Source organism: Artemia sp. Qi Xiang Cuo, chromosome 2 (genome assembly GCF_049724085.1).
Source record: "Artemia sp. Qi Xiang Cuo chromosome 2, ASM4972408v1, whole genome shotgun sequence".
Lineage (NCBI taxonomy): Eukaryota > Metazoa > Arthropoda > Branchiopoda > Anostraca > Artemiidae > Artemia > Artemia sp. Qi Xiang Cuo.
In genome coordinates this window covers 21,438,987-21,463,851 of record NC_142795.1, presented here as the reverse complement: position 1 = coordinate 21,463,851, position 24,865 = coordinate 21,438,987, and the positions used below count along the sequence as shown (strand labels likewise).

At 36.3% G+C, this 24,865-nt stretch overlaps 1 protein-coding gene across 1 annotated transcript in view; it reads right to left on the bottom strand.

The window, feature by feature from the left end:
• Window positions 1-24,865, bottom strand: part of LOC148954992 (ATP-dependent RNA helicase SUV3 homolog, mitochondrial-like) — a 386,954-nt gene that overhangs the window by 59,670 nt on the left and 302,419 nt on the right. Inside the window, exon 10 of the mRNA XM_089105942.1 lies at window positions 7,820-8,010. Within this exon, the coding sequence (XP_088962068.1) occupies window positions 7,820-8,010 (191 nt within the window). The remainder of the gene's footprint in view (window positions 1-7,819; window positions 8,011-24,865) is intronic.

Sequence of the window (24,865 nt, the reverse complement as noted above, 5' to 3'; positions counted from 1 at the left end):
GAAGCCCACCCCTTCGTAATTGGCATCATTGAAATACTGAACGCCTCTAATAATTCTTCTTATTGTTGAGATTTCGGTTCAATTTCAAAAACAAAATAAAGGAAAATATCGGGTTGCACACTTCAAAGAAGAAACTGTAGTCATCAATTACGTACAATACTGAACTATAGGATAACAACTTAATTGGAAATAAACATTTTGATTGTTTAGCCAAGCCCAGCAGTTCAACATAGGCCTTCAATCCTTTCAGACTGTGGGCTGGGTACGTGGTTACGGACTAATGTGGTGATAAGCAGAAAAGACAAATCTCTCACTTTTTCCCTGTTTCAAAAATGCCAAGGACCTTTTCTTTAATTGGAAGACCAAATCACGAATCAAATAACCTGAACTCCAGGAACAAAATAAGAAGCATATTAGCGGCTACCAGGAACTTACGCACTGGAGGGGGCGGGGGATCTTGAAATTTTTACAAAAACTTTCTTTATTCTTAGCATATTTCAGTGGTTTTATAAATCCATAAATAAATCCCTAGCGGCTATACAGACATGGATAAAAAAATCGAAATGATTTATTCTTATTTTCAATATTTAGGTAAAAATTCCTAATTTACATATAAACTTTAAATAAAAATTTACACTAAAACTTTTGTAATTTATAAACAAAAGCAATATTCGTATATCCTGAACTGCAAACGTAAGACAATAGAACAGTTGAAGCCCAGTTGTTCCATTGTAATTAAGAGTGATCAGTTCGTAGGCAGCGTTCCCCCTAAATCAGTCCCTCCCTTGGTTTATTGGCACTTTGCTTCAGTAAAATTTCCTTTGCAGGCTATGAGATACCTGTGGGGACTAGTGGCATATGTTTATTTTCTGTTTAATTCTTTATGAGTAGATCTTATCTTAAAAATAAAAAAATAAAATAATTCTTCATAAAATTTTAGGGATGATCACAAATGCTAAGGGCGCCAATTGACAAAAATATGGGGGAAGGGGGAGCGGTTGAATTTCTTACAATTCCTTAAAACATTGCTTTTTAAACCTAGAGGGGTCAAGTTTGTTTGTTTTTCGTTTTCTTTAATGAAAATATAAAAAAATATGTGCTTAAAAATTAAAACGTGTGCTTTATTAAGCCTACCTCAATCAATTCACATAAGATTAGTGCTCGTCTTAAGCACATTTTGGCAGATATTAAGCCAGATATTTGAACAATTTTTTTTTATGTTAATTTGCATAAGGAAGAAAATTAATAACATGAATAGTAGGGGACGCCTATTCCCCTGGAAGACTGACTTTGAAATTTCAGATACGCCTAAAAATGTTAGGTGACATTCACCAGGATGTTTTACCTATATGGAATATACGAAACAGAAGTTTCGTGGAAAGTTTTTTTATAACTCTCCTTGAAAAGTTGTATAGGCGCCAACAATTAATTTTTAAAGCAAAATTTTAAGTATAATTTGACGAGTTTACAAACTGAAATGGAATAAGATATGTTCAAAAGAAGCTCAAAGCTAAGTTTTATAGGTGAAAAGGCGTTTCTGGATGGGACGCATTTATGAGGGACCAGCGGAAACAACTAGCCTACTATCCACTGAAGAAATTTCCATACAGCTTTCGGGATATAGAATGAACAAAAATTGTTGGTTGTTACGTCTTCAAATAATTCGAACTGTAAGGCCTCTAACTAACCACACAGATGCTTTTATCGAAATAAAAGTCAAGCATATTCAGAATTTTTTTTTTAGAAATCTATTTTTTTTTCTTTTTAACCAACTTTAATCGTAGCAAAAGGTTAATACGCTCTTATACCGCGCTGCACATTTTTTACTCTGATCTTATTGCACTATGATTAGCAAACAGATTATTTTCTACGAATAACAGTATGAAATACTAATCATATTAGTATCTTGATAGAGGTACACCTGATTATAATTAGACATAGACACTTATGCAGATTTTTTTTCGAGGGGAGGGGAGACAATGAAAAAAAAAACAATCTTTTTTGACAATTTGAATAAGAAATGGCTAGAAATTAGTAAAATTTAGGATCTGGGGGAGGTTCGGGCCCAATTGTTCCCCACCCTGCGTGCACCACTGATCAGACATATCTCCAGCCAAAATACCGAACGAAAAAGTATGCTTCATTGCACAGGTTCATTGTTTGGTTCTTTTCTTTCATCGAATCACATTTTTACCAGCCAAGCAGCTTCAGCGTAAAACGAGGGGCGCCAACTTCCAGAAGTCACGTAAACCAGGTGATGAAAATGTGCCAATATTGGCAGAAACTGTTTTAAGCGTAGCGGAGACTGTGCCAAACGTGGTGGAATCGTCCGGTATACGTGGCGTTCTGAGATGTAAATCAGGTGGTGAAAAGTGAGCGCCCCCTCAGTATATTATCTAAAACGATCAGATAACAGCAATTCTAAAGAACCAAGAATAACTTTCATAGAATAAGTTGGGTATAGTTAATCAGAGCCGTTCCACGGGTGGGTGGCGCCTGGGATAAAATTAGCCTTGCCCCCTCCCTAAGCCTTTTTAGGTGAGCTAGGAAATTACTGACACGATAACAATAAGAACTGGGCAACGGAACCTTCCAGTCACGGCACTTGAGGTGGCTTTCCTTCCACCTCGTTGTTGGACAGCCCTGCAGTAATCTTTAAAGTAAAATTTTTTTTTTTTTAAATTTCGAAGATACCCATTAAAGAAAAGGCCAAGACAAATTTTTACAAGTTAAGAATTATTTATGTATGCGTGTGGCATTTAAGAGGCACCACACAAAATTACGGAGAATAAGCGCGGGGGGGGGGGTCGCTTTCATCAACATCATAGTTCACATATAGAATTCAAGACACAATAATGATAATAATTTTCACTACTCCTAATAAAAGCCTTGGAACCATGGCAATTTAAAATGAAAAACTCAATTCTAATTAATTCATACTGGAATTGAATCACATCGATAAGCAATCCAGTCACATCTTTACCGACAAATGATCCTTTTCATAATCTTGGTTACGAGTGCACTGTCAATGACATGAATCGAATATGATAATCTAGCTTCAAATATGTCTAAACATAAGGCGTTAAGAACAACATCAGATTCTATCCTTGCCATTGTGTCAATATGAGCCACTGTATATTCTCTCTACTTTGTTGTGAGCTGAATCGACTTATCATCTTTCACCGTGTCACAGTTAGCCGTGTCATAGTAAATTTGAAGGCAACACCGAAAGTTGCTGGTGTTTGGAGCCTCAGCCTGAATTCGTAATTGTGTTTCTTATTACTGAGTAAATAATTCAGGGGACATAAACATGTCCTCAAACTCACATAGATCTTATACATCCCATAGACGACATTGTGCTGTTAAGAGCTAAATCGACTTAGCATCTTTCAGGAAGTCACAACTAAGATTAGAGCTAAAACCCAAACTTACTGGTATTGGAAGCTCCAGCCTGGAGTTAAAGTTATATTTCCTGTTACTGAGTAAATAGCCCTGGGGGGTTAAATACGACCTCGATTTCCCATAGAATTTACCCCTAAAACTAAAAAAAAAACAAATAAATCAAAGTGCGATGAAAGTACAAACTGATCTAAAATATTTGGAGATTTCTTTGTGGGTGGCAAAGTGGAACTTCGAATAAAACGAAACAGTGAAGAAGTACTCACCAGTGGCAGTGTGTCAGTCCATAGGCGCCCATAAGCGAATTTTAGGGGAGGGGGGCTTACCTAGTCTAATCCGCACTTTCAATTATGGATATTAACCCTGGCGCTGCACCGACACATGCATCGAACGCCGCCAACGAGAGGCCCGGCCAACTACCACCGAAGTGTTGTAACGCAACCGCCGCCAGGCGGGCGGCGGCGTTCCGCTGACTTTTTTGAGTCAATTCTTTATTGCGTCAACCGCAATGTTGCAGCTTTTCTTTTCTCGTGTGGTTAAGGATTTCGTTTTTCCTGCTTAGAAAGTGTGGTTTTCAAAACTAAACCAAGAAGTGCACACACAAATAACTTTCATGAATTCCTTGTGCTCCCAGGGGGCTCAAACACCGAATGCCTTATTCTCGAACGCCGCTGACAAGAGGCCCGGTTAACTGCCGCCGAAGTGTCGTAACTCCGCCACCACCTCGGCTGGCGGCGGCTTTCCGCTGACTTTGAATTAATTTGAGCCAATTCTTTATTGCGTCAACCGCAATATTGGAGCTTTTCTTTTCTTGTGTGGTTAAGGATTTCGTGTTTCTCGCTTAGAAATCAAGTGCGGTTTTCAAAATTAAACAAACAAGTTCGCACACAAATAATTTGCATGAATTCCTTATGCTCCCAGGGTGAGTTTTTATTCAGCACTAGTTCTTGTAGCACGTCCATTGAATAGACAATTGCCTTTTGAACAGACACCGCATTAAATTTTATGTAGGAACTTGGGATTTAAGGACCTCTCTATTTCAAGACACCTTGGGGTAGCAAAGAATCAGTATTTCGCGAGTCCTTGCCTTAGACCGGTCTTTATAAATACTGAGATTTTCATTCCGTGACACAGAAGCGTTACTTGAAACGGTAGGTTCTGAATATTCTCAAGTTCTTAATTATTAAATTCTGAATTTAACTTCAAGGACAATTAATGTGTTTCATTATTTGTCATAAAACCACTGGAGGTGTAATTACTAGGAGCAGACTAGGAGGTGTCTAATTATAGAACGAGGATGTACAAATGCACTAAGAATGCAAGTCTCCCTAATCACCATCTTAATAGTTATATCTATTATACCATCTGGAAAATTTATTTTTCTCTACTAAATCTGTCTAAATTTTCTTAATAAGTATTTCATTAGTTTGAATATTTCACCCATATACAACGGTAATATTTTAAATGCACAGACAGTTCATAGTAGAGACCTTGTTGTAATTAAAATTTTTTAGCTTAACTCCAATCTTGGAAAATAGGCCACTGCCCAATCTTGAACAAAGGATCTTAAAATTGAAGTATCTCAATCATGGACAGATTCAATCAATAAAATGTGTTGTGACAAAGAGTAATCATTTTAAATAGACTTGGCTGTAAGATTGTAGTCAGCCAATCTCAACTATCTGCATCAGGTCCAAGATTAAGAACCTGCTGTCCTTGTTTAGGGATGATAGATTTTAGTCAATACATTTGTCCAAAATCGCCAACTGTCCAAGTACTGTTTTTTTTTTATTATAAATCCTCTTTCATGTAGTGGATATGATCTGGGTGTTACAGCTACTTTCACACATTATTTCTCTCACCACTCATAGTCGTCACACTGACCTCTGCAGTACGTTCTACCTTGTCCCTAATGTCCCTCATAGATGAAATCTACAAAGTTGTCAACTGCAACCCAAATCAAAACTAAGTTCACATTCCTTTTCACTAGCTTGCCCAATAGAACTGTCTGAGCTGTCATCAACAGTCACTGTCTGAACCTTTTCAGTTTCATTTTCACCCTCAGCGCTGTCTTCTCACCAAGTCTCTTCACAGCCTGCTTCTTTGTTTTTCTTGCTTTTGTTGCTTCATTTTTTTTCTTTTCCACCTCTTCTTTACCTTCATTGTAGCAAAGGCAGCTTCAATCTTGGCTTTCACTGATGTATCAGTGAGCACTTTTGTTCTGCCCTTCTTTCTTCCTTGAAACATTTTATTTTCATGGCAGCGCTGGGATGTGGTTGTACTTTCTCAGTTGTGACTATCCTATTTCACAGGAGCTGCAAAATCACAGGGCTTACTGAAAGCATCGGGTGAGAGGATGGCAGTGCAGGATGGGGATGGGGTGGGGTTGGAGCTAGAATCTCTAATGAGCCCGGCAATTTCCCGCCAGCTTCATGGGCTAAAAAACATTTGGTTGGTCTGTATTTAAGAGCACAGCTCTTTATTATCAAAACCATCTAGATTGAAGGGGGATATACCTTCCAAATCCCTTCTGGATGTTTGATAGTATGAAAGCTAAAGGGAAAGATTTTCGTACCAACCCAGCTGTGATGTAAATGGTGACAGTTCTTCTCGATGGTGACGGTTGCTCGATGAAAAAAAAAAATACTACTAATTTTGATAATTAGCTTTAAAGTCACAGCCATTTTGTTTCTACCAGATTTCTACCTCTCTTGATGAATAATGAAGAAGACCAGCGTTCACGGAGCGACTCGCAAAGTTTCTAACTCGTGAATAGGCCAAAATCTGATGTAAATTAAAGCTGGGATGTGAGAAAGACTGATCAAAACAAAATTTTTGGGGTCAATAATAATCGAGCCAGCGGAGTGCCGCTGCTGCAATTCCCCCCCCCCCCCCCGCCACCGACCTTCCTTTATTCTCTCGGCACCGGGGTCTAGTTGTATAACAGAAATTTCAAAAAGAAATATATATATATATATATATATATATATATATATATATATATATATATATATATATATATATATATATATATATACATATACATATATATATATATATATATATATATAATATATATATATATATATATATATATATATATATATATATATATATATATGTCAGCTTCATTCGACCAAGGACAGGGATGGCACCCCCTTCTGCCTCCACCCCCCGCTATGAGCGCCTATGTGTCGGTCTCAGGCTGCTGAACGCAAAAAGTATTTTATAGCAGTAATAGCAGCCAGCTCGGTTTTTAGAGCCAAAATTAAAAGAAAAATTTAAGAAATTCGGGAACTGTGAAACTGTAGATTTTTTTTTTCTGCTAAACTGCAGTCGCTTCACGGAAATATTTATTACGTCTTACTGACGAGAATCAATGATATGTTAAGCGACTCCTCCAAAATATAATCACCTCTTGCTTATTTTTAACTGTTTTAGAAAAAAACTGAGCTCGATTTTGTAATGAAACATTTGGTGGCAACGAACTGTAAGTAAGGAGCGACTCTGGTTAACTGAGACTCTAAAACAGAGTTTAGATACCAATTAATCAATCAATTTTTTTTTATGCTGATTCCAAATATACAAAGTTCAGTAAGTACAGTTCAGTAAGTTCAGTAAGACATCCGATAAAAATTTTCAGATAGTCATTTGATTCATCATAGTTAAAAGATCCAATAACTATGCCTTTGGGGATGACATGACCCCTTAATCCCTGGGGTAAGGGCTGTAAGTTACGCAATTTGTCCATTACATATAGTATTAGTTTATTGGGAAATATATGGAGATTTTCTGGGGGGGTATTTTCAGCGGGAGGAGGATTTTCCATGAGAAGGAAAGTTTATGGGGGAGGAATTTTAAAATGGAGAGATTTTACTCGGGGAGGGGGGAATCTCCTGGCATGATTTTAAAAACTTTAACGCTTTTCACCCTAAAGCTTGGATTTTTGCAACTATCCTTTAAGAAAGACTATCCAAACATTTGAATTTGAATGAGGTGTGTTTTTAAAGAACTTGAAGACTTTAGGGTAAAGAGCGAGGGTTAAGGAAAGGACAGCCCCCCCCCATATACAAAATAGTGTCAGCTCGTGTTAAGTTTTATGTTGCTCCTTATTTTCAATTGAAAGAGACTTTTCTTTTTCTTTTCTTTTTAATTTGTAAGAAAAAACAAGAAACTCACTTGGTATAAAATCACCCATTTTGCCCAGATTAGTTAACTTCAATCTTAACATCACTCTTTGAGCTGGACAGATAAGATTTAACACTTACTGTCTTCAGTGCATTAGCTCAACTCCTAACCCCCTCGACGGTCCCTATTCCAAACCCCAGTCTCTGGTTAATAGCACATTTTAATGCAGTTTTCAAACGTGTAAAGATAAAATTTTATCAAATTTGTAGTCATGGACCAAAAGAATACTTACCTTCTGGTATAATGTCTCGTCTTTTCTTCGTCCACGCTACAACAGAGTCGGTGTCCTCGCTAGATACGGTGCTCGTTGATTGGTGTACTAGTCTTGTTAAGGCTTGGACGCCTTTTTGAATAACTTCATCCAATTCTTTCTGCATGTCTCGCACCATATCCGACGAAGGGAACAGGTCAGGGAAACGATAGCTGAAAGCCAAAATAAGATAGAAAAAAATAAGCAACAGTTTTAACACCTTTATGATTGTTTTCTAAAAACAGTCATCATTACTAGGATTATAAACTAGGCAACAAGCACCATCTGCAAAATAATCTCACCATTTGCAAGGTTCTCACCTATCCCCCTAATACAGCTTAAATCTTATTGATGGATAAGCAAATCGTCATTACTACTCTACTACTCACTGCAGCACAAGCCACCCGAGGCCAACACAGCTATGCACACTCCTTCTCCATCCCAATCTATCAAGAGCCTCCTTCTTTACACCCTCCCAGGAAGTTTCTATTTCCCTTAAATCTTTCCTAACGACATCCTTCCATCCCACGTGGTACGACCTGCTTTTCTTCTGGCCCTATACGGTTGGCCGACAAGGACAATCTTTGGCAATCTGTCATCCTTCATCCGTAGAACTTGCCCTACCCATCTCAACCTTTCTCTCATTATAGCCCTAGAAAGCGCTCTTTCAATCCCAGGTGGTTCAAGCCCGCGGGATTGAACCACACTTTTCGTACAGCCTACTCTTTGAGAAACAGTTCGTCAATCGGATGCCCGAAGTAATCCGTAGGTAATTTCTCTGAAAAACGTCTAGCAAATCTTCCTCCGTTTTTCGAAGCGCCCAGGCTTCACAGTCATACTTGACCACTGTCATCACTGTAGCTTCCAAAATTCTAATCTTGGCTCGCAAACTTATCTTCCTATTCTTTCAAACTTTTTTTCAACTATGAAAAAAACACCCTGTGCCTTGACTATACTACTTTCAACATCGTCACTGCACCCAACGTCTTTACTAATAATACTACCAAGGTAAGTGAAACTGCCCACTCTATCGATCTTCTCGTAACCCCACATCACCTTTTCACCTTCAGTTATTCCCAGCCTTAGCGATTTCGTCTTCTTAAGATTAATTTTCAAACCTATTCTTTCACCTTGAACTCACAAAACCTCTAAAAATTCATTCATTTTGCTAAAACTTTCATCTAGGATGCTTAATTCATCAGCATAATCCAAGTCCAGGAGAGCTTAATTTCCCCTTTTGATTCCGTGTTCTTCCGCTGCCTTTGCTGTGCTTTTTTAGGACGAAGTCCAACAAAATGATCCCTCAGGAAAATCTAAATGGGTAAAAAACTTGACCGTAATCTTCTTGAGTTATGCACTGAAAATTATATTAATCTATTCGTTGCAACGGTGTAGCCACCAGAAGGGTTTGGGGTGTCAAGAATAAAAAATATATATAGAAACACTTAATTTGTTATTCAACGGTTAGAAAGGAACTGATCCGCTAGCAGAACCCCTCCTCCAAGGTGCATCACCCCTCCCGAACCAAATTCTGGCTACACTTCTCCTCAGCTACAGATCCGGTAAAACCATCTGGAGAACCAGGACCCAACAGTCTCATCTTTTTAATCTTCAAGAAAGGCTCCAGCTCCAGGTGCAGGGAGGAAGGCTTAGAGCTTACTCCAAAAACCTTAAAATCACCTGTTTTATTTATTTCCCCCCCTCACCAGGAAATTGATGTGTACAGACTTGACTCGACCCTATCGTTGAGATATGGTGAGGGTTCCACTGTACTATTTCAATCTTGTCATACTTATTGCTGCTTTAACTAAATTGGGCTACTCTGTTATTAAATAATAAAGACATTAAAACAGAACAGACACACTTGTGATTTTAAGAGCTTGAACTCTGTAAAAAAAAAAAAAAAAAAAACATCATTTGATTTTCTGAATATTGATTTTGTGAAATAAAACCACTTCAATTCGTAATTGAAAATCGTTTAACCGTGATACTAACATTAGTAGACAAGAAGGTTTATTAAACTTGGTAGCACACATTCACAGTTTGAGAATGATACCCAGTATTTAGAATGCCCTTTTTTACCCTTGGTTTAGCAAATCAATCACCCGCTCCAATTTGGTGACAAGTATTCAAATACCCTCTTTTAACCCTTTGTAAAGAAATAAAAAGATTAGCGAATCTAAATATCCTATCTAAGTATGATTTCACCCATTTTTACTCCCGGGGCCTGAATAACAAAAGACACCGCGATGAATATCAAGGAATTGAAATCAAGCCTGAGAAATATTTAGACGAAGTGGAATGCATTTGAAGAAGAAAAAACTTTAATTACTAGGCTAAGCCTACTCATAATCCTTTTACGAACTGACACATTTATTCAAAGCGAATTGGAATTTAACAAAATTCCTAACTGAGTTTCCACCCTATTGTAACCTTACAAAGTGAATCACAATTATCTATTCTGAGATACAACCTTTTTAATGTTCACAAAACCTCAAACATTGATACAAAGCATTTTTTCTATAGAATTATCACAGGGTATTTTCGCTAGAACCATACTATTTTATTGCCATAGTTCACAGGTATCCCATCTAAAGAATAGCAATTATATATAACGTATCTTTAACGTAAGACTGACAATCAGTTGAACTAAGAATCAGTGGATGATTTGAAACACGACAAGAAAAGCTATTATTACATGGATAAACGCTTGAGAGATAATAACCTATACAGAAATACAGGACAATCTCAATAATCCTAGATGCATAATTATGATGAATTAGCCTGTTACTATGATCAAGGCCATGAATCCAGTGATTTACTGAATTTGAAAGCTCGTAAGACTAATCGAAAGTAAAAAAGGAAACATAAAAAAATAATAACAAAAGGTAAAAAGAGGAGAATTGTAACAGCAGTGGTTAAGATCTAGAATTAGCCTGACACCAGTTTTTTTTTTTGGGGGGGGGACAAAAAAGTAATTTTATTTCAAAATGTTTGGACTTCCAGGTTGGGAGGCTTTTTCCTGAGGTCCAACCCCCTTTCCTTCTACGTACGTTCCTGCCTGTTACTTAGATCAAAATAAAGACTCATTGATTTATGACGCTTGGTAGCTGACAAAACTTAAAAAATAAACAAAAACAGACAAAGATACAAACAGAAATCCGATAAAGTTGAAATATTTTTAATAACAGGGAATTGATAAAAATAAAATTATTAATTAAAAATAAAAAGAACCAGATTCACGAATTAGCCGGTTAATATGATCCAAAGAATGTCTCGGTGATATATGTAGTTTAGGAGCTGACAAGACAAGAAATAAAGACAATACAGGAAATCAGATATATAACTCTTAATAAAAAAAACTGAAACTCCCATTAAAGAAAAATGCTTAGTAAAATGTATTTGTCTGAAAAAATGAAAAGGGAATTCATTGAATTTTAGATCTTATAAGATTAATCGGAAGTAAATAAAAGAGACAAAAGGAAAACAATAACAAAAGGTAAAAAGTAAAAAGAATTTAACAGCAGTTGATTAGATCCAGAAATTAGCCTGTTACTGCGATACAAATAATTGGGAGATGAAAAGACTTTAAAAATAACCCAAAAGACACAAAAGCAGAACAAAAAATTGAATGGATAAAGTTTGATAAAGAAACTGAAACTTCCTTTAAAGAGGAAGTTTCATTTTTGAGTGATAAAATTCATTCGTTTAAAAATAAGAAGGCAATTTACGGAGGCTGAGAGCTATTAGGCCTAAGACTAATCCAAAAAAAAAACAAGAAAAAAATAAATAAAAAAAATAAATAAAAAAAGAGGAGGATTTTAACAGGAGTGGAACAGATTTAGGAACTTGCCTGTTACTATGATCTGAATGACTGGATAATTTATAAAGTTTGGGAACTGGCGCCACTTAAAAAAAAAAACATAAAAAAAAAACATAAATCAAATAAATAACTGTAAATAAATAAACTGAAACTTCCTTCACAGTATAATACTGAAAAAATTCTTCGTTTAAAAACAAAAAGGGGATCTATAGAATTTAAGAACCCTACGATCTACGATTAATCAAAATTAGGAGAAAAGAGGAAAAAATAATAGAAAGTAAAAAAGAGGAGGATTTTAAGAAAAGTGGAAAAAAACTAGCCTGTTAATATAGCAAAAACAATAACTCAGCTATTTATGAAGTTTGGAGGCTGAAAAGACCTTCAAAACAAATGAAAAGAGACAAAAAATAGGGTATATGACTTTTAGAAGATATAGAAAATTTTCTTTATAAGAGCAGAGTAGTTTATAAAGCTATTAACAATCTATAATTGAAGAAAAAGACATATAAGCGGATTTTAAAAACTGTAGACTTTTGCCATTCGAAGGGAAGGATTTGAATTAAAAAAAAATTATACGTCAAAACTGATATGATGAATCGATTTGATTAGAGTAAGGACTGCCGTAGATAAAATTAAAGGAGAAGAACGATGTGGTTTTAAGAAGGGGAGAGACTGAGTCGACCAAATTTTCACTGTTATCTTTTTTCTATCTTCATTTTTTAAAATAAAAAAAATCCTTGTCCTTCCTACATTTTCGAGAATTGACATACCTAATCAGATTGAACAAGATTTCAAAAAGACTATAGTCTTTTTGAAAAAAAGCCATTCTTGGTCTTCATGTCTTTAGTTTTTTTTTTTTAATGCAGTAGGGTATTCTACACCCTATATTCCGGGCCGTTAAAACTTTTCTTTGAAAAACTTCTTTTTGGGAAAAGCTAAAGACATGAAGACCAAGAATGGGTATTTTCAAAAAGACTATAGTCTTTTTGAAAAAACGTCGTTTGCCAAGCTGGGATGTATAGTCGACAGCTTTAAACTTTGCCCGCCTTGTCAATTGGCCAAATTCGTTCTTCCTTATCTTATTTAGTTCTCAAGGAATTTCTGTTTTTTTTTTTTCAACGCGTTACACTTGCTTTCATTATTTCCAGAAATAGCTAGATATTCAAGTTTTTAGCATCAGCATTTTTTTAGCTTTTCAGATTCCAAAAAACCTTCATTGTAACAGGAGCAAATCTTCATTAATTGTTAATAGCACTAAAAACAAAACCATGAACACCAATTTCAGTTGTTCCACTCCCCTGCAAAATTCAAGTCGTGCGACTCAATTGCCAGAGCAAAAATTATGTTAGGTGGTTTTTAATTCACGGGCAGGCTACGGGGCAGGAGGTCTCCTGCTAGAAGCAGTAAGTAAGAGATCCCTTGAGAGCTTGACATTATTACGATTTGCCCTTTAGTTTCTTATATTTTTCATGTAATTCCTGTATTTTGTTGTTTTTTTCCAATTTGAGGCCCACGAGAACTGTAATCCCTAAAAAAAAAATCCGTGTATAGATAGATAGATGGATAGATCGTGTATTTCAAAATCCCAAGAGCCATATACACACAAGAATTTATGAAAAATAACGTCATATAACCAAGAATTTATGAAAAATAATGAAATCGCCAACAGAACAGATTACAAAGCACACAGAAACATGATACATAGCGAAAAAATACCTAATGGTAATTTAGCGAGAAAATAATTGTAATTCTTTATAATAAATAATAATTAATTGTATAAACTTTTCCTTCTTTCGAAGCTTTTATCTATGTACCACAGTTTATAGAATTATCCAGTAAGTTTATCGCAGATCATTTCTGGTCTTCATTCTCGGTGCGAACAAAAAGCTCCTCCCACTTATTTCTGCATTAGCGGGTTAGTCTGTTTCCATCAATCAATGAGAAATGGTTACAAAGTGCATTATTCGTAATAGCGGGTTTCCACTTTTTTCCGATTATTTCTATCACAACTGTAAGTTTCGCGTCCAAGAGGGTTACAAAGTGCATTATTCGTAATAGCGGGTTTCCACTTTTTTCCGATTATTTCTATTATAACTCTAAGTTTCGCGTCCAAGTAAAATTTGACTTGTCTAACCGTGAAAAGATCAAATGCCGCTTATGTTTATATCTGCAAAAACGTTCTCTGGAACACTCGCACCTCTGTCCGGGTTTTTATAATGGGTGAGATAGGGAATGATCATACTGCTAATTCTATAAACTGTGCTATGTACACACCAATACGAAACATTGTGATTACCGAAATATATATGTTACCGTGAATGTCCGAAACCTGATTAATGTCGACGTCCACAGGTGAGTGCCCGAAATTTCTTTTTCTCTGCACGGATTCTATTAGCTTTGTGAGTCAGCTTTTTTAGTCTTATGCAATCTATGATGGTAAAAGTTAAAGTAAGGTTAGATTATGTTAGGTTAGATTAGGTCAAACTTGGTTATAAATGTCAGAAATGGATTAAAAAGCTAAGCTAACCCACCCTAACATAACCTGTCATAATCCAAACCTTAAAATTAAATTGAAAAAGTTGACCGGCAACGCTGACTAAATCCAAGGAGAAAAAAAGGTATTTCGGACATTTACCAGTGAATGTCGACAGTCACGAAATTCGAACATTCACGGTAACATATATATATATATACTGAAAAGTTATTCGTCCCAATAAAGGTTGGCATTTACCAATATCTTCTAAAAAGTTATTACACCTCTGCCGCAGACATACAGGGGGGCTGGGAACTTGCCCCCTCCTAAAATCTGAAATGTTCATGAATTTTTGGAACTTTTTATTTGAATAATAAAATAAGATTTGTTTACAATTATTGCCCCCCCCCCGGATCCTGTGTATGTGCCTAGCCTCTGAATATATAATCTGTGCAATAACATCTTATAAAAGGACTATCTGGACCACTGTTTATATAATTAGCACATACACATCTATATACTGTGTATCTATAAACTGTGATCTGGACAAAGTTCCTGATTTTCAAGAAAAACAGTTTGTAAATGACAATATAATCATCCAGCAGGCACATACGATGGAGCCTTTTTTATAGTGGGAGTTGGTAAAAATAGCAAAAAGGGACAATTAGGTGAAATTACAGAGATAAAAGACAAAAGACAAAATTATTTTTAAGATAAAAGAGAAAACATGATATTTTACTGGGGGTTGGGCCAGTTTAGCATTAAATTGCCAAATGTAATTCGTTTTTAACAAAATTAACATAGATAAAACGGATAGAGCTGAATCGTTTAGGAACGGGACTAAAGTTTTATTTCGGAAGGATTACAATATTTAGGGGGAGGCGACTTCCAAACATCCATAAAAACAGGAATACATTACAGAAAATATGGGTAAAAACATAAAAATTACGAGATTTAGGAAGTTCCAGTACCCTACCCCATCCTACCTACACACCTGATCTGAATAACAAAGAAAAGTCTACCTGGAAACCAGATATGCTTCAAGTTCAATTTTTATCTGTGTGGGTCGAATATTTTCTTCATAATTTCTTGAAAGATTTGCACGAGCCATACGATTACTATGAGACTAGTACGAGCCTAGTATAATAAAATTCCCCAGCGCCATGGACTGCTAATAGGTCGTCAAATCGATGTTTCAGTTGCTATTTTTTTTCAGGTATATGTAGAGGGCATGTCACCCAACCTTGCGGCGCCAGGGATAGAACCCTGTGTCCTGTATTTCCCAGCAGGGCATCAACCCACTGCGCCACCAGAAAATCATAAATTAATTATTCAGTAAATTTGCCAGTTATAATTCTGTGATTAATCACGATAAAACAAGCTGCTTCAATGCACCTCACTCCAAGAATTTAACATAATAGGGACTTTTATCACGCAATAAGCAAATCAAATTGCAGCATACACTAATTTTAGTATCAGGCAATAATCAGGCGATTGCGAAGGTGTAACTGATTTTAGTGTCTTTAAAAAGATACATGCCAAATATGATCCTTTCCAAGTTATTATGCTTTATATTTCATTTCCTTTTTAATTATTGTTTATTATCATTTCTCTCTTTAACTTTTATCTTTAAGATAAAATCTAACTCTGAATATAATTGTTTTCAAATATAAATTCCTCTTTGATCCTGACGATTTAGCAGCTTTTGCCACCAGAGGCTGTGCTAAATATTTACTGTAAATTTAACCCTGGCAAACATAGCCCTGCAAACTGAATCTATGCAAAATTCATGCTTGGCTTGGCCTCTTCGAGGTGATATCTACATAAACCTGCGTTGTTCGTGTACCTACGTAAGAGCCTTAAACTTCAAAGGTCAGTGGTGTAGTTACGATGCACATTCACGCTTCGAAAAGGTTCCATTTACGCGAGTTTTAAATCCATAAACAGACGTGAAGTATTTAATTAAATTAAAAAAAAGCAACAATTTTTTCAATTGAAAGTAAGGAGCAACATCAAAACTTAAAATGAACAGAAATTACTCTGAATATGAGGGGAGCTGTCCCCTCCTCAATCCCTCACTCTTCGTGCTAAAGTTTCTTAGTACTTTAAAAAAGCTTGATATTCTAATTAAACAGTCCTTGTTTAATGAGTGGCCTACCCCAGGCCACTCAGCACGTCCCCAGGTGGCGGCTAGGGGAACGTGCTATAGATATGCAGGGCACCTCCTGGTAGGGAGGCGCGGACCAAGGGGGGACCCGGTCTCTTGGGGTCTTGAAATATAGCTGGAGCACCCACGTCTGGGGGCCATAAATTCAGGTGGAGGAGGTGGAAAGCCCCTCTGATGTGCACTGGGCAGGGCCCATCGGCGTATGGATACGTCCCACCAGTCACAAACCTTCTCCCAGCAATGGGAAAATTGCAGGTGATGCAGGACGCCAGAAAGGTGCATTATCGGTAGCAGATATTGCCGGCCCCTGCTAGGCATGGAGAGGAGTGGCTTACCGCCGTCCTTAAATTAGCCAAGAAACCTTCTTTCTTATTAAAAATTATGAAGTATGAACTGTCTACTCAAATATCAGACCTTCTTTCTAATATTCCTATAACTCTATCTAAAGAGGATATCGATAAACTGGTCACAGACTCCTCTAAGATCATCAGCGAAGTAGCGATGTCCGCCCTAGGAACCAAAAAGGGTGATAAAAAGCCTTGTATAAACAACTAAATTATTTTATTATGTGCTGAGAAACGAAAACACAATAACAGGTCAGACAGAGAGAGCAGGGACAGATATAAGCAGTTGAAGCGTGCTGTAGAAAAAACCACTCGTAGAGCCCATCGCACCTACATTAAAGACAAATGCGAACAGTGTGAGTCTGATTTTAAGAAAGGCAACTCACACTTCATGTATAAGAGAGTTCGTGAGCTAACAAGCAAGAAAAGTCTCAGTTCATGTGCACTGCTAGAAAAAAACGGCTCCCAGATACAAAGCACAGAAGGTATCCGATCGAGATAAATGGAGCATTTCAAAGAAAAGCTCAATCCTGATATCCTTCCAAACCCTGCTGTCCTGGAACTGTTTCCCGTTACTGTCTCAGACCCCAGCACACCTCTTCTCTGTTCTGAGGTCGAAGACGCCATCCAAACGCTGAAGATTAACAAGGCCCCTCGCCCGGACGGAATACAGGCAGAACCGCTGAAAGTCCTGTGTGAACCACTTATAGATCTTTTCCACAAGATTGTATCCGCTGTCTGGTAAGAGGGTCATTTCCCAACCTCTTGGTGCGAAGCCACAATTGTTCCACTACACATGACGGGGTCAAAGGCGATATGTGATAATTACCGTCCTATTAGCCTGACAAGTCAAACTGCCAAGATCTTCAACCGAATTATACCCCAACGGATCAGAGCCGTGTCGTCCTTAGTCATCCAAGAACACCAAGCCGGTTTTCGCCCTAGGAGATTGACCGTTGACCAAATTTTCACTGTTTGCCAAATTTTTGAGAAATATCTGGAATTCGGTCACGTCCTGTATCAGCTCTTTCTCGACTTTAGGCAAGCATTTGACCTTATTTGGAGAAATGGCCTATGGTATATCATCCTCCATTACGGAATACGACGAAACCTATTAGATCTTATCAAAGATATGTACTCCAGATTTGGGAGTCGCGTCATGACGAGTGAAGGTCTCACTGACAGTTTCCAGACGTTCGCAGGTGTCCTTCAAGAATCCCTCTTGTCTCCAGAGCTGTTCAATCTCTTCCTAACAGCAGTCTTATCCCTGGTGGAAAAAACTTGCGGCGCACTTATATGTTATTCAGACAGATAAGCTAGCCTACGCCGACGATATCGACGAAATGTCTGAAACACCCGAGGATCTACAAGCCGTTGCTAACGACGTCCTCGAAGCCACTAGTTCTTTTGGATCATAAATGTATAAAAAAAAATGATATATGCTGCTCATGAAAGCCGCAGGATACAGTTAAGCCAGACCTGAAACTTAATGGAGAGAGTATCCAGTGGGTCGACGAGTTCCCTTACCTCGGTAGTTTGATCACCAGCGACAACAGTCTATTAAAAGACATTAAAAGACGTCTTGCCCTCTCAAGTTCCAGTTTCAAAGCCCTTATGCCCATATGGCGAAGCAAGGATTTGCCTCTGCGGCTTAAGACACGACTTTTCGATACCCTGACCATCTTCATCGTAATCTAATCATGTGAAACATGGAGTCTGAAGGTGGATGACAATCGTCGACTCGCAGCATTTGAAACTAAGTGCCTCCGCCGCATCGCCGAGATCACTTACTTTGATAGAATCTCAAACTTCAAACTTCTCCAGCACCTTATAATACAACAAACAATTCTCATGAAGATCCAGTTCCAGCAACTTCGATGACTCGGTCACATACAACGGATGAGTCAGTCCCGTCTCCCGAAAATCACCTTTAAAGGCCATAATTAACGGTTCTCGTCCTCGTGGTCGCCCCCCAAAAAGGTGGAAGGAAAACTTTGCACCTCACCGCCTCTCGGACCTTCTTCGCCTTGCAGAAGACCGTGAAGCATACAAAAGGCACATTCACGCCATTACGAAGAAAGAGGCCCCAAGACGACCTTTAAGGACGGATGGGACTTAAGTCAAGTAATTCAAGAGTGTTTCAGGAGCGTTCTTAAAGAATTGGAAAAAAGTCAAACTTTATTTTATATGTTTGGAATCAGCATAAAAAGTCCATTCTTTTTATGCATCATATGCTACCGTTTTTTATGGTTTTGGTAACTATTAGACTGAGTCGCTCCTTACTTACAGTTCGTTACCAAGAACTGTTTGATGGAACAAAAACCAACCGATTAAAGTGTAATTCTTGTCCAACGTTAGGAGTAGTTCTGACACCCTGCCTCAGGTAGGTGGCAAGGAAGGTAGGAGGGGCAGTAAATACTAGCCCACCTCTCCCCCTAAACAGTTCTTTTTTTTGCAAATTCCTCTGTAACACCTTGAAAATTTACCTTTTCTGCACTTACCCAAATTCCCTCCCCTGAAACAAATTCCAGCTTACGATATTTTTTTTATTATTTTTTATTTTTTTTTTAATTTGTATTTTTTAAGGCAAGTGTTCGGCTCAATCGGTTATGAAAGCTACGTTATTAAATTTTGATAATTAGAAAAGGTCACTTCTTTTTTTCTTCTTGTTTATCTAATTACTCATTTTGCCGTTCGGTCAAAAATTTTTATTTTTCTTGATTCTCCTGCTAATTTTGGGGCTACTCAGGGTAGCCATTAGACCCAATTTTGCTTTTATCAATTTTATTTGACTTCCTCTCTTTTTGACCTCTTCGCAGAATTATGTTTGCTGATGGTGCTTTGTTTTTTTTTTTTTTTTGCTGGGACACACGTTTGAATAAAAAAATAAATTAAAAAAAAAAAAACAAAATAAAAAAAAAAATCTGAATTATATCCTAAATATTGGATTAAATCGAAATATGAATAATTTTCTTAATTTAAATCAATCCAAGCGTTCAGGTACATACATAGGAATTTTTCTTTCAGCGAGGGTCCGAAAAACAAAATTTATTGAATAAATTAAATAAGAAGAACCCAGAAATTAGGAAATAATTTAGAATTTTGGAACAGGGGCCGGGTCCTGAGTCCCATGTTCCTACTTTTCTGGGGTTCACTTGGGGTTCGTTTATACACCTCAAAATCGTTCTTTAGTTTTTGGCCCGTATCAAATTTCTTTGAGGTGCCTGGGATTTATATTGGACGAGAAATATTCATTTAAAGGACATAAAAGGAGCCAGAAGCGAGGAAATAAGACAGTTATCAAATAAAAACGAAAATTAAAAGAACCACCTATTACATACAAAATTGGGTCTAATGGCTACCCTGGGTAGCCCCAAAATTAGTAGGAGAATCAAGACAAATAAAAATTTTTGATCGAACGGCAAAGTGAGTAATTAAATAAAGAAGAAGAAAAAAAGAAGTGACCTTTCCAATTATCAAAATTGTAATAACATAGCTTATAAACATAGCTATTTTATTTCAGGTTGGTTTTATGTTTTATTAATTCTTTTCTGTTTTTTACATTTATTGTTTTTCACTATTTCTAGATATTTGTTGTTTGCCTTATCTTGCACTGAAGACAGATAACCAGAGGTCTCTGCATTTTTTCTATTTATTTTTTCTCAAAATAAATTTCTCAAATGCATTTTTTCTCAAAATGTTCCTCATTTTTACCTTTTTGATAATTATGTTGTAACCTATGTGGGGTTAGAACTTATACACCTTTTCTCCTCTGTCATCTTGCTGGAAATATTCTTAGTGTCAATAGGTATTTTGTGAAACCACCATTTTAACCAGATTTTGTTTTATCGGGATTAAACCAGAATATAGTCAAGAAGAAATTCATATTATATCCTATGATGAAAAATGTTTATTGATTTTAACTAATTGTACAATTTAATTATGTAATTTCGATAAATATAACTGTTCTAAATGGAGACCTTTAGCTACCACACCTGAAATATGCGCAAGAATTGTTTTCGGGGCGAGAGGGGGGGGGGGGTTGAGATGGCGTTCGGTCAAGCAAAACTTCGAAAAGAACCGAGAAATAAGCAGGGAGATACAAGAAATCATAGAAATAATTTTGGGGTTTCAGGGGAACAAGGGCCCCATTGCCCTGGATTCGTATCGCAACTACACCGCTGAAAATCATTCATGAACATCTGCGTAGCTAAGTGATTCGCGGTAAACAAGGGATATTTTGCATCTGTTTAAAGAGAAATTCATATTTCACAAAGATGAACAATTTTCTATTATTATCCACTTAAAGTCTACAGTTCATAATAATCAGCCCGTCTTAGTGGTTGTAAATAGTAAATCCTAATTGTCTTAGTAATGATCGTTAAGAGTTGCTCTGAGCCAGACAACAACGACATGGAAAAATCTCATTATTAAAGCCTCAACGATCACATTATGAATATGCAAATCAGGCCCGTGTTATACCGACAGTCTATCTGCTTTTTTGACGGTAATACCATATTTAGTCCCAGACAATGTTTTCGTTTTGGTTGCATCTTACAAGACAAAAACTGTTTTATTGGACTTGAATAAGCTGTTTCTAATTGAAATTGAAGCCCTGTTAAACAAGAACCGTACAACGGTTATGAAGTTTTTTAAACTGATTTCAAATTGGCATTTAATAAGTAAGTTCTTTTTCTTGACAAGATTGATTATTGAACTTGTCAGGTCTTTCGAGTTTGAACACATATATGGCTCACAGCTGTTGTATACCCAAGAAGGACAGTTAAAGGATACAGCCTCAGAGGTACAAGGTATACAGTCATGGAAAACTGCATAAGACAGCATATTGCGGGATTGCGCACATTTCGACACACTTTCAGAACTGAAAAAGGGGAGGGACAGGTTAAATTTTTTTAAATTCCCGCAAGTGTATCTTTTGGATTTCCCTTGAATCAGGATGAAATTAATAAAATAGCGAATTTTAATCAATCCTGCTGCTTTGAGTAAAACCTATGAACAAGGGAACAAATTATCCATTTTCAACTGGTCGAGTAATGTAACTCACAGGTTTCAGCTATGATTAAAAAAAGAGATATACACGGGTTTTTACTATCCACGAGTTGTTATTATTTATAAACAATAGTTCTGACTATAATTAAAACGGATTATCAATGTTTTTTGGCCAAATTTTCAAATATGGTGGATACAAAGCATAAGATAATGACAATTCTGAATTTGATTTTTGACAAAAACAAAACTGCCTTAAAATTATAGGAAAACGTGAAGGTATGCGAAAATTAGGAGCTTATAAAAAACAATGGCTTGAATAAATTCTTAACAGATATTTTGCTAAATATATCAAACATCCGTTTCCCCAGCGAAAAAAAAACCCACTAAAAATGAAAAGATTAAATAACTTAAAATAGGAAACATTTCAAAATACTATAAACCAAATAACGTCAAATTAATTGTAAGTTACTTCATGTTTGAACTAGTTTTTACTATTTTTCAAATCCCCGTAGCAGGAGGTAGGGCCAAATTCCAACCTAGGCATGTGGGCATAGGAAATAAAATGAAAGAAAAAAAAATTATCAAATGTACTACTTTTACAACATTTATAGGCAGGTAGGGATATAGAACTACTGTCGGGGGAGAGGGGAACCAAAAAACTTGGGCTCCTCAATGGTATTCTTGCCACCCTCCCCATCTCCATAATTAGTGCTATGTTGTACCTCCTGGGGGTATATGCCCGTAAAACTATCCCCCGGATCCGCCCCTGTTTATGGGACACCTAGTCCCCCCCATAGAACAAATATTTTACTGGCCCCAGAAGAAGGAAGGTACCCACCACTTCCTGGAAATAAAAAAAGAGATAATTTTTACTTTTAATTGTCATTTTAAAAAAGTGAACATAGATCCTTGGGCAAGTTTTTAAAACAAAATTGAAGCATTATATTTCCTGTTTGTCTCTCCTATTTTGCGTTTGCCTTTTATATTTGACTAAATAAAATTACAATATGTTTTTTTCAGCTGAAAGTAAGGGGCAACATTAAAATTTAAAACGAACGGAAATTATTTCGTATATGAGGGGGGTTGCCCCCGCCTTACTACCTCGCGTGGTGTCATCTCTGTTTGCTTTAAAAGAAACCACTTTCGAAAAACATCGGAACTTGATGAAGTTCTGCGTCTTTTTCTGATTATTAGCTAGTTACCTTTAATACCATTTTATAGCTTTTATACATTTACAATTTACATCCTTACATTTCGAGGGGGGTTTTGAAGCCACAAATTAACCCTTTAGCTTCACCACTGCTTTCATGCTCCCAGGTACAAAAAATTCTAAAAGAACTTTTTGTTTTGCAAATAATTTTGTCGTATTCCCTATTGACATAAAGTCGTGTGGCAAACTTCGTCCCAACGCACTAGGGGTTAGACAATGTCTAATTCCAAATATGTTAAATATTTGCTCAAGATCCTCACCACCAGTCTTGTACCCAATATTCAACCCGCAAAACCTGACAAATAACAAAGATGGATACGATGTAAATTATACTACCGTCGTGCATCACTAGAAAAGTAATAGGCTTCTCCAATAGATTCGCTACTTGGTCGCCAAAGATTGAGCGTTCAAAATTGACCATTTAATCTTATCCCTGCATTAAGGACGGTTGAGTGAAGGTCTTGATGAAAATATTTGTATTTTCCTCTCTTTTTTAATTGCTGGGGATTTATCTCATTTGTTCTTCATTCGAATATAAGCCTGCATGTGTCCGAACAGATTTTGAGACAAACAGCTAAACACTAGTACTGACGCCTGCAAATGTTTGTTGAAGGAGAGGGGGGAGGGAGTTTGGAAAGCGTTTTCTCAGGAAGTTTTTTTTCTAGAATTCGCATAAAATATGAATTTCAGCCTAAGTTTTTTCTTCTTTTTTTTAAAGGGAGGAGAGAATTCCCGGTATGCCCCAATGTGATTAATCCTGTCTCTGGGTACATAGCTTATATGAAAGCTATTTTAGCACTAAAATAAGAAACAGTAGAGATTATATTGAAACTACACAGAAAAGGGTACGTGAAAGAGTTATTTCTTAAAACAATTGGAGTGCTTCAATCAAGGAGTTAAGAACTGCTTTAGAGTCCAAGTCTCCCATAAGAAATGTTGAATCCCCCTGCCGTCAAATCTTTACGTTATGTACTGTGTACCTTTAAATGCATATACGAGATTTTGATCATCGTATAGAAACGTTAAACTTGGAAAAATGGACTGACAAGAATTTAATAACCACACATCATATGTTTATAATAAACTTACAAAATTGATATATGAGAGTTTGATGGATATTAAAATGGATATGCGATATTTTGATAACCGTATTTCATATGTAAAGAATAAACTTATAAAATGGATATTCAAAATTTTGATAATCTTTTATTTGATAAACTTATAGGTTATTGAAATGGATACACTATATTTTAATAACTGTATACCATATGCAGAGTAAAATTATAAAAAGGGCATTCAAAATCTTGATAATCTGATATTACACACAGGCTATTACCTTCTTTGCCCTGTACCTTAAAATAGAATTAAATTTAAAAAAAAGTTTTTTTTAACTGAAAGTAAGGAACGAAGTTAAAACTTAAAACGAAAAGAAATTATTCCGTATATGAAAGGGGCAGTCCCCTCCCCAACGCCTCGCTCTTTACGAAAATTTTTTTTATTTTTAAAAAAAAATAGAGTTTTTATAAAGTAAAACTTTAGCGTAAAGAGTGAGGCGTTTCGGAGGGGACAGGCCCTTTCATATACAGAACAATTTTTGTTCGTTTTAAGTTTTAAAGTCGTTCCTTACTTTCAGTTAAAAAAACTTATTTTTTTTATTTAATTTTTGAACGTTTTTGAATTGATGCAGCTTTTGATTTTGACTCACCGTACATGAATAATAAAAAAAATTGCATATTAATTTTACTTTTATTTGGTTAAATGGCTTTCTCGAAACTTGTTTAATTTTATTTACGAACGTTTTTATTAGTAATAAATATACGCAACTTACGAATTAACTTACGTAAAGAACTTCTTTATTCATATATTTTTAATACCTATATTAGGGGGTTTGGCCCCTAGTCAATACCTTGCTCTTTAAGCTAAAGTTCGAATTTTGTTCCAATTCTTTAAAAATGACCCTTAATCACAAATGCCGTTAAATATAATAAATAGCTCTTATGA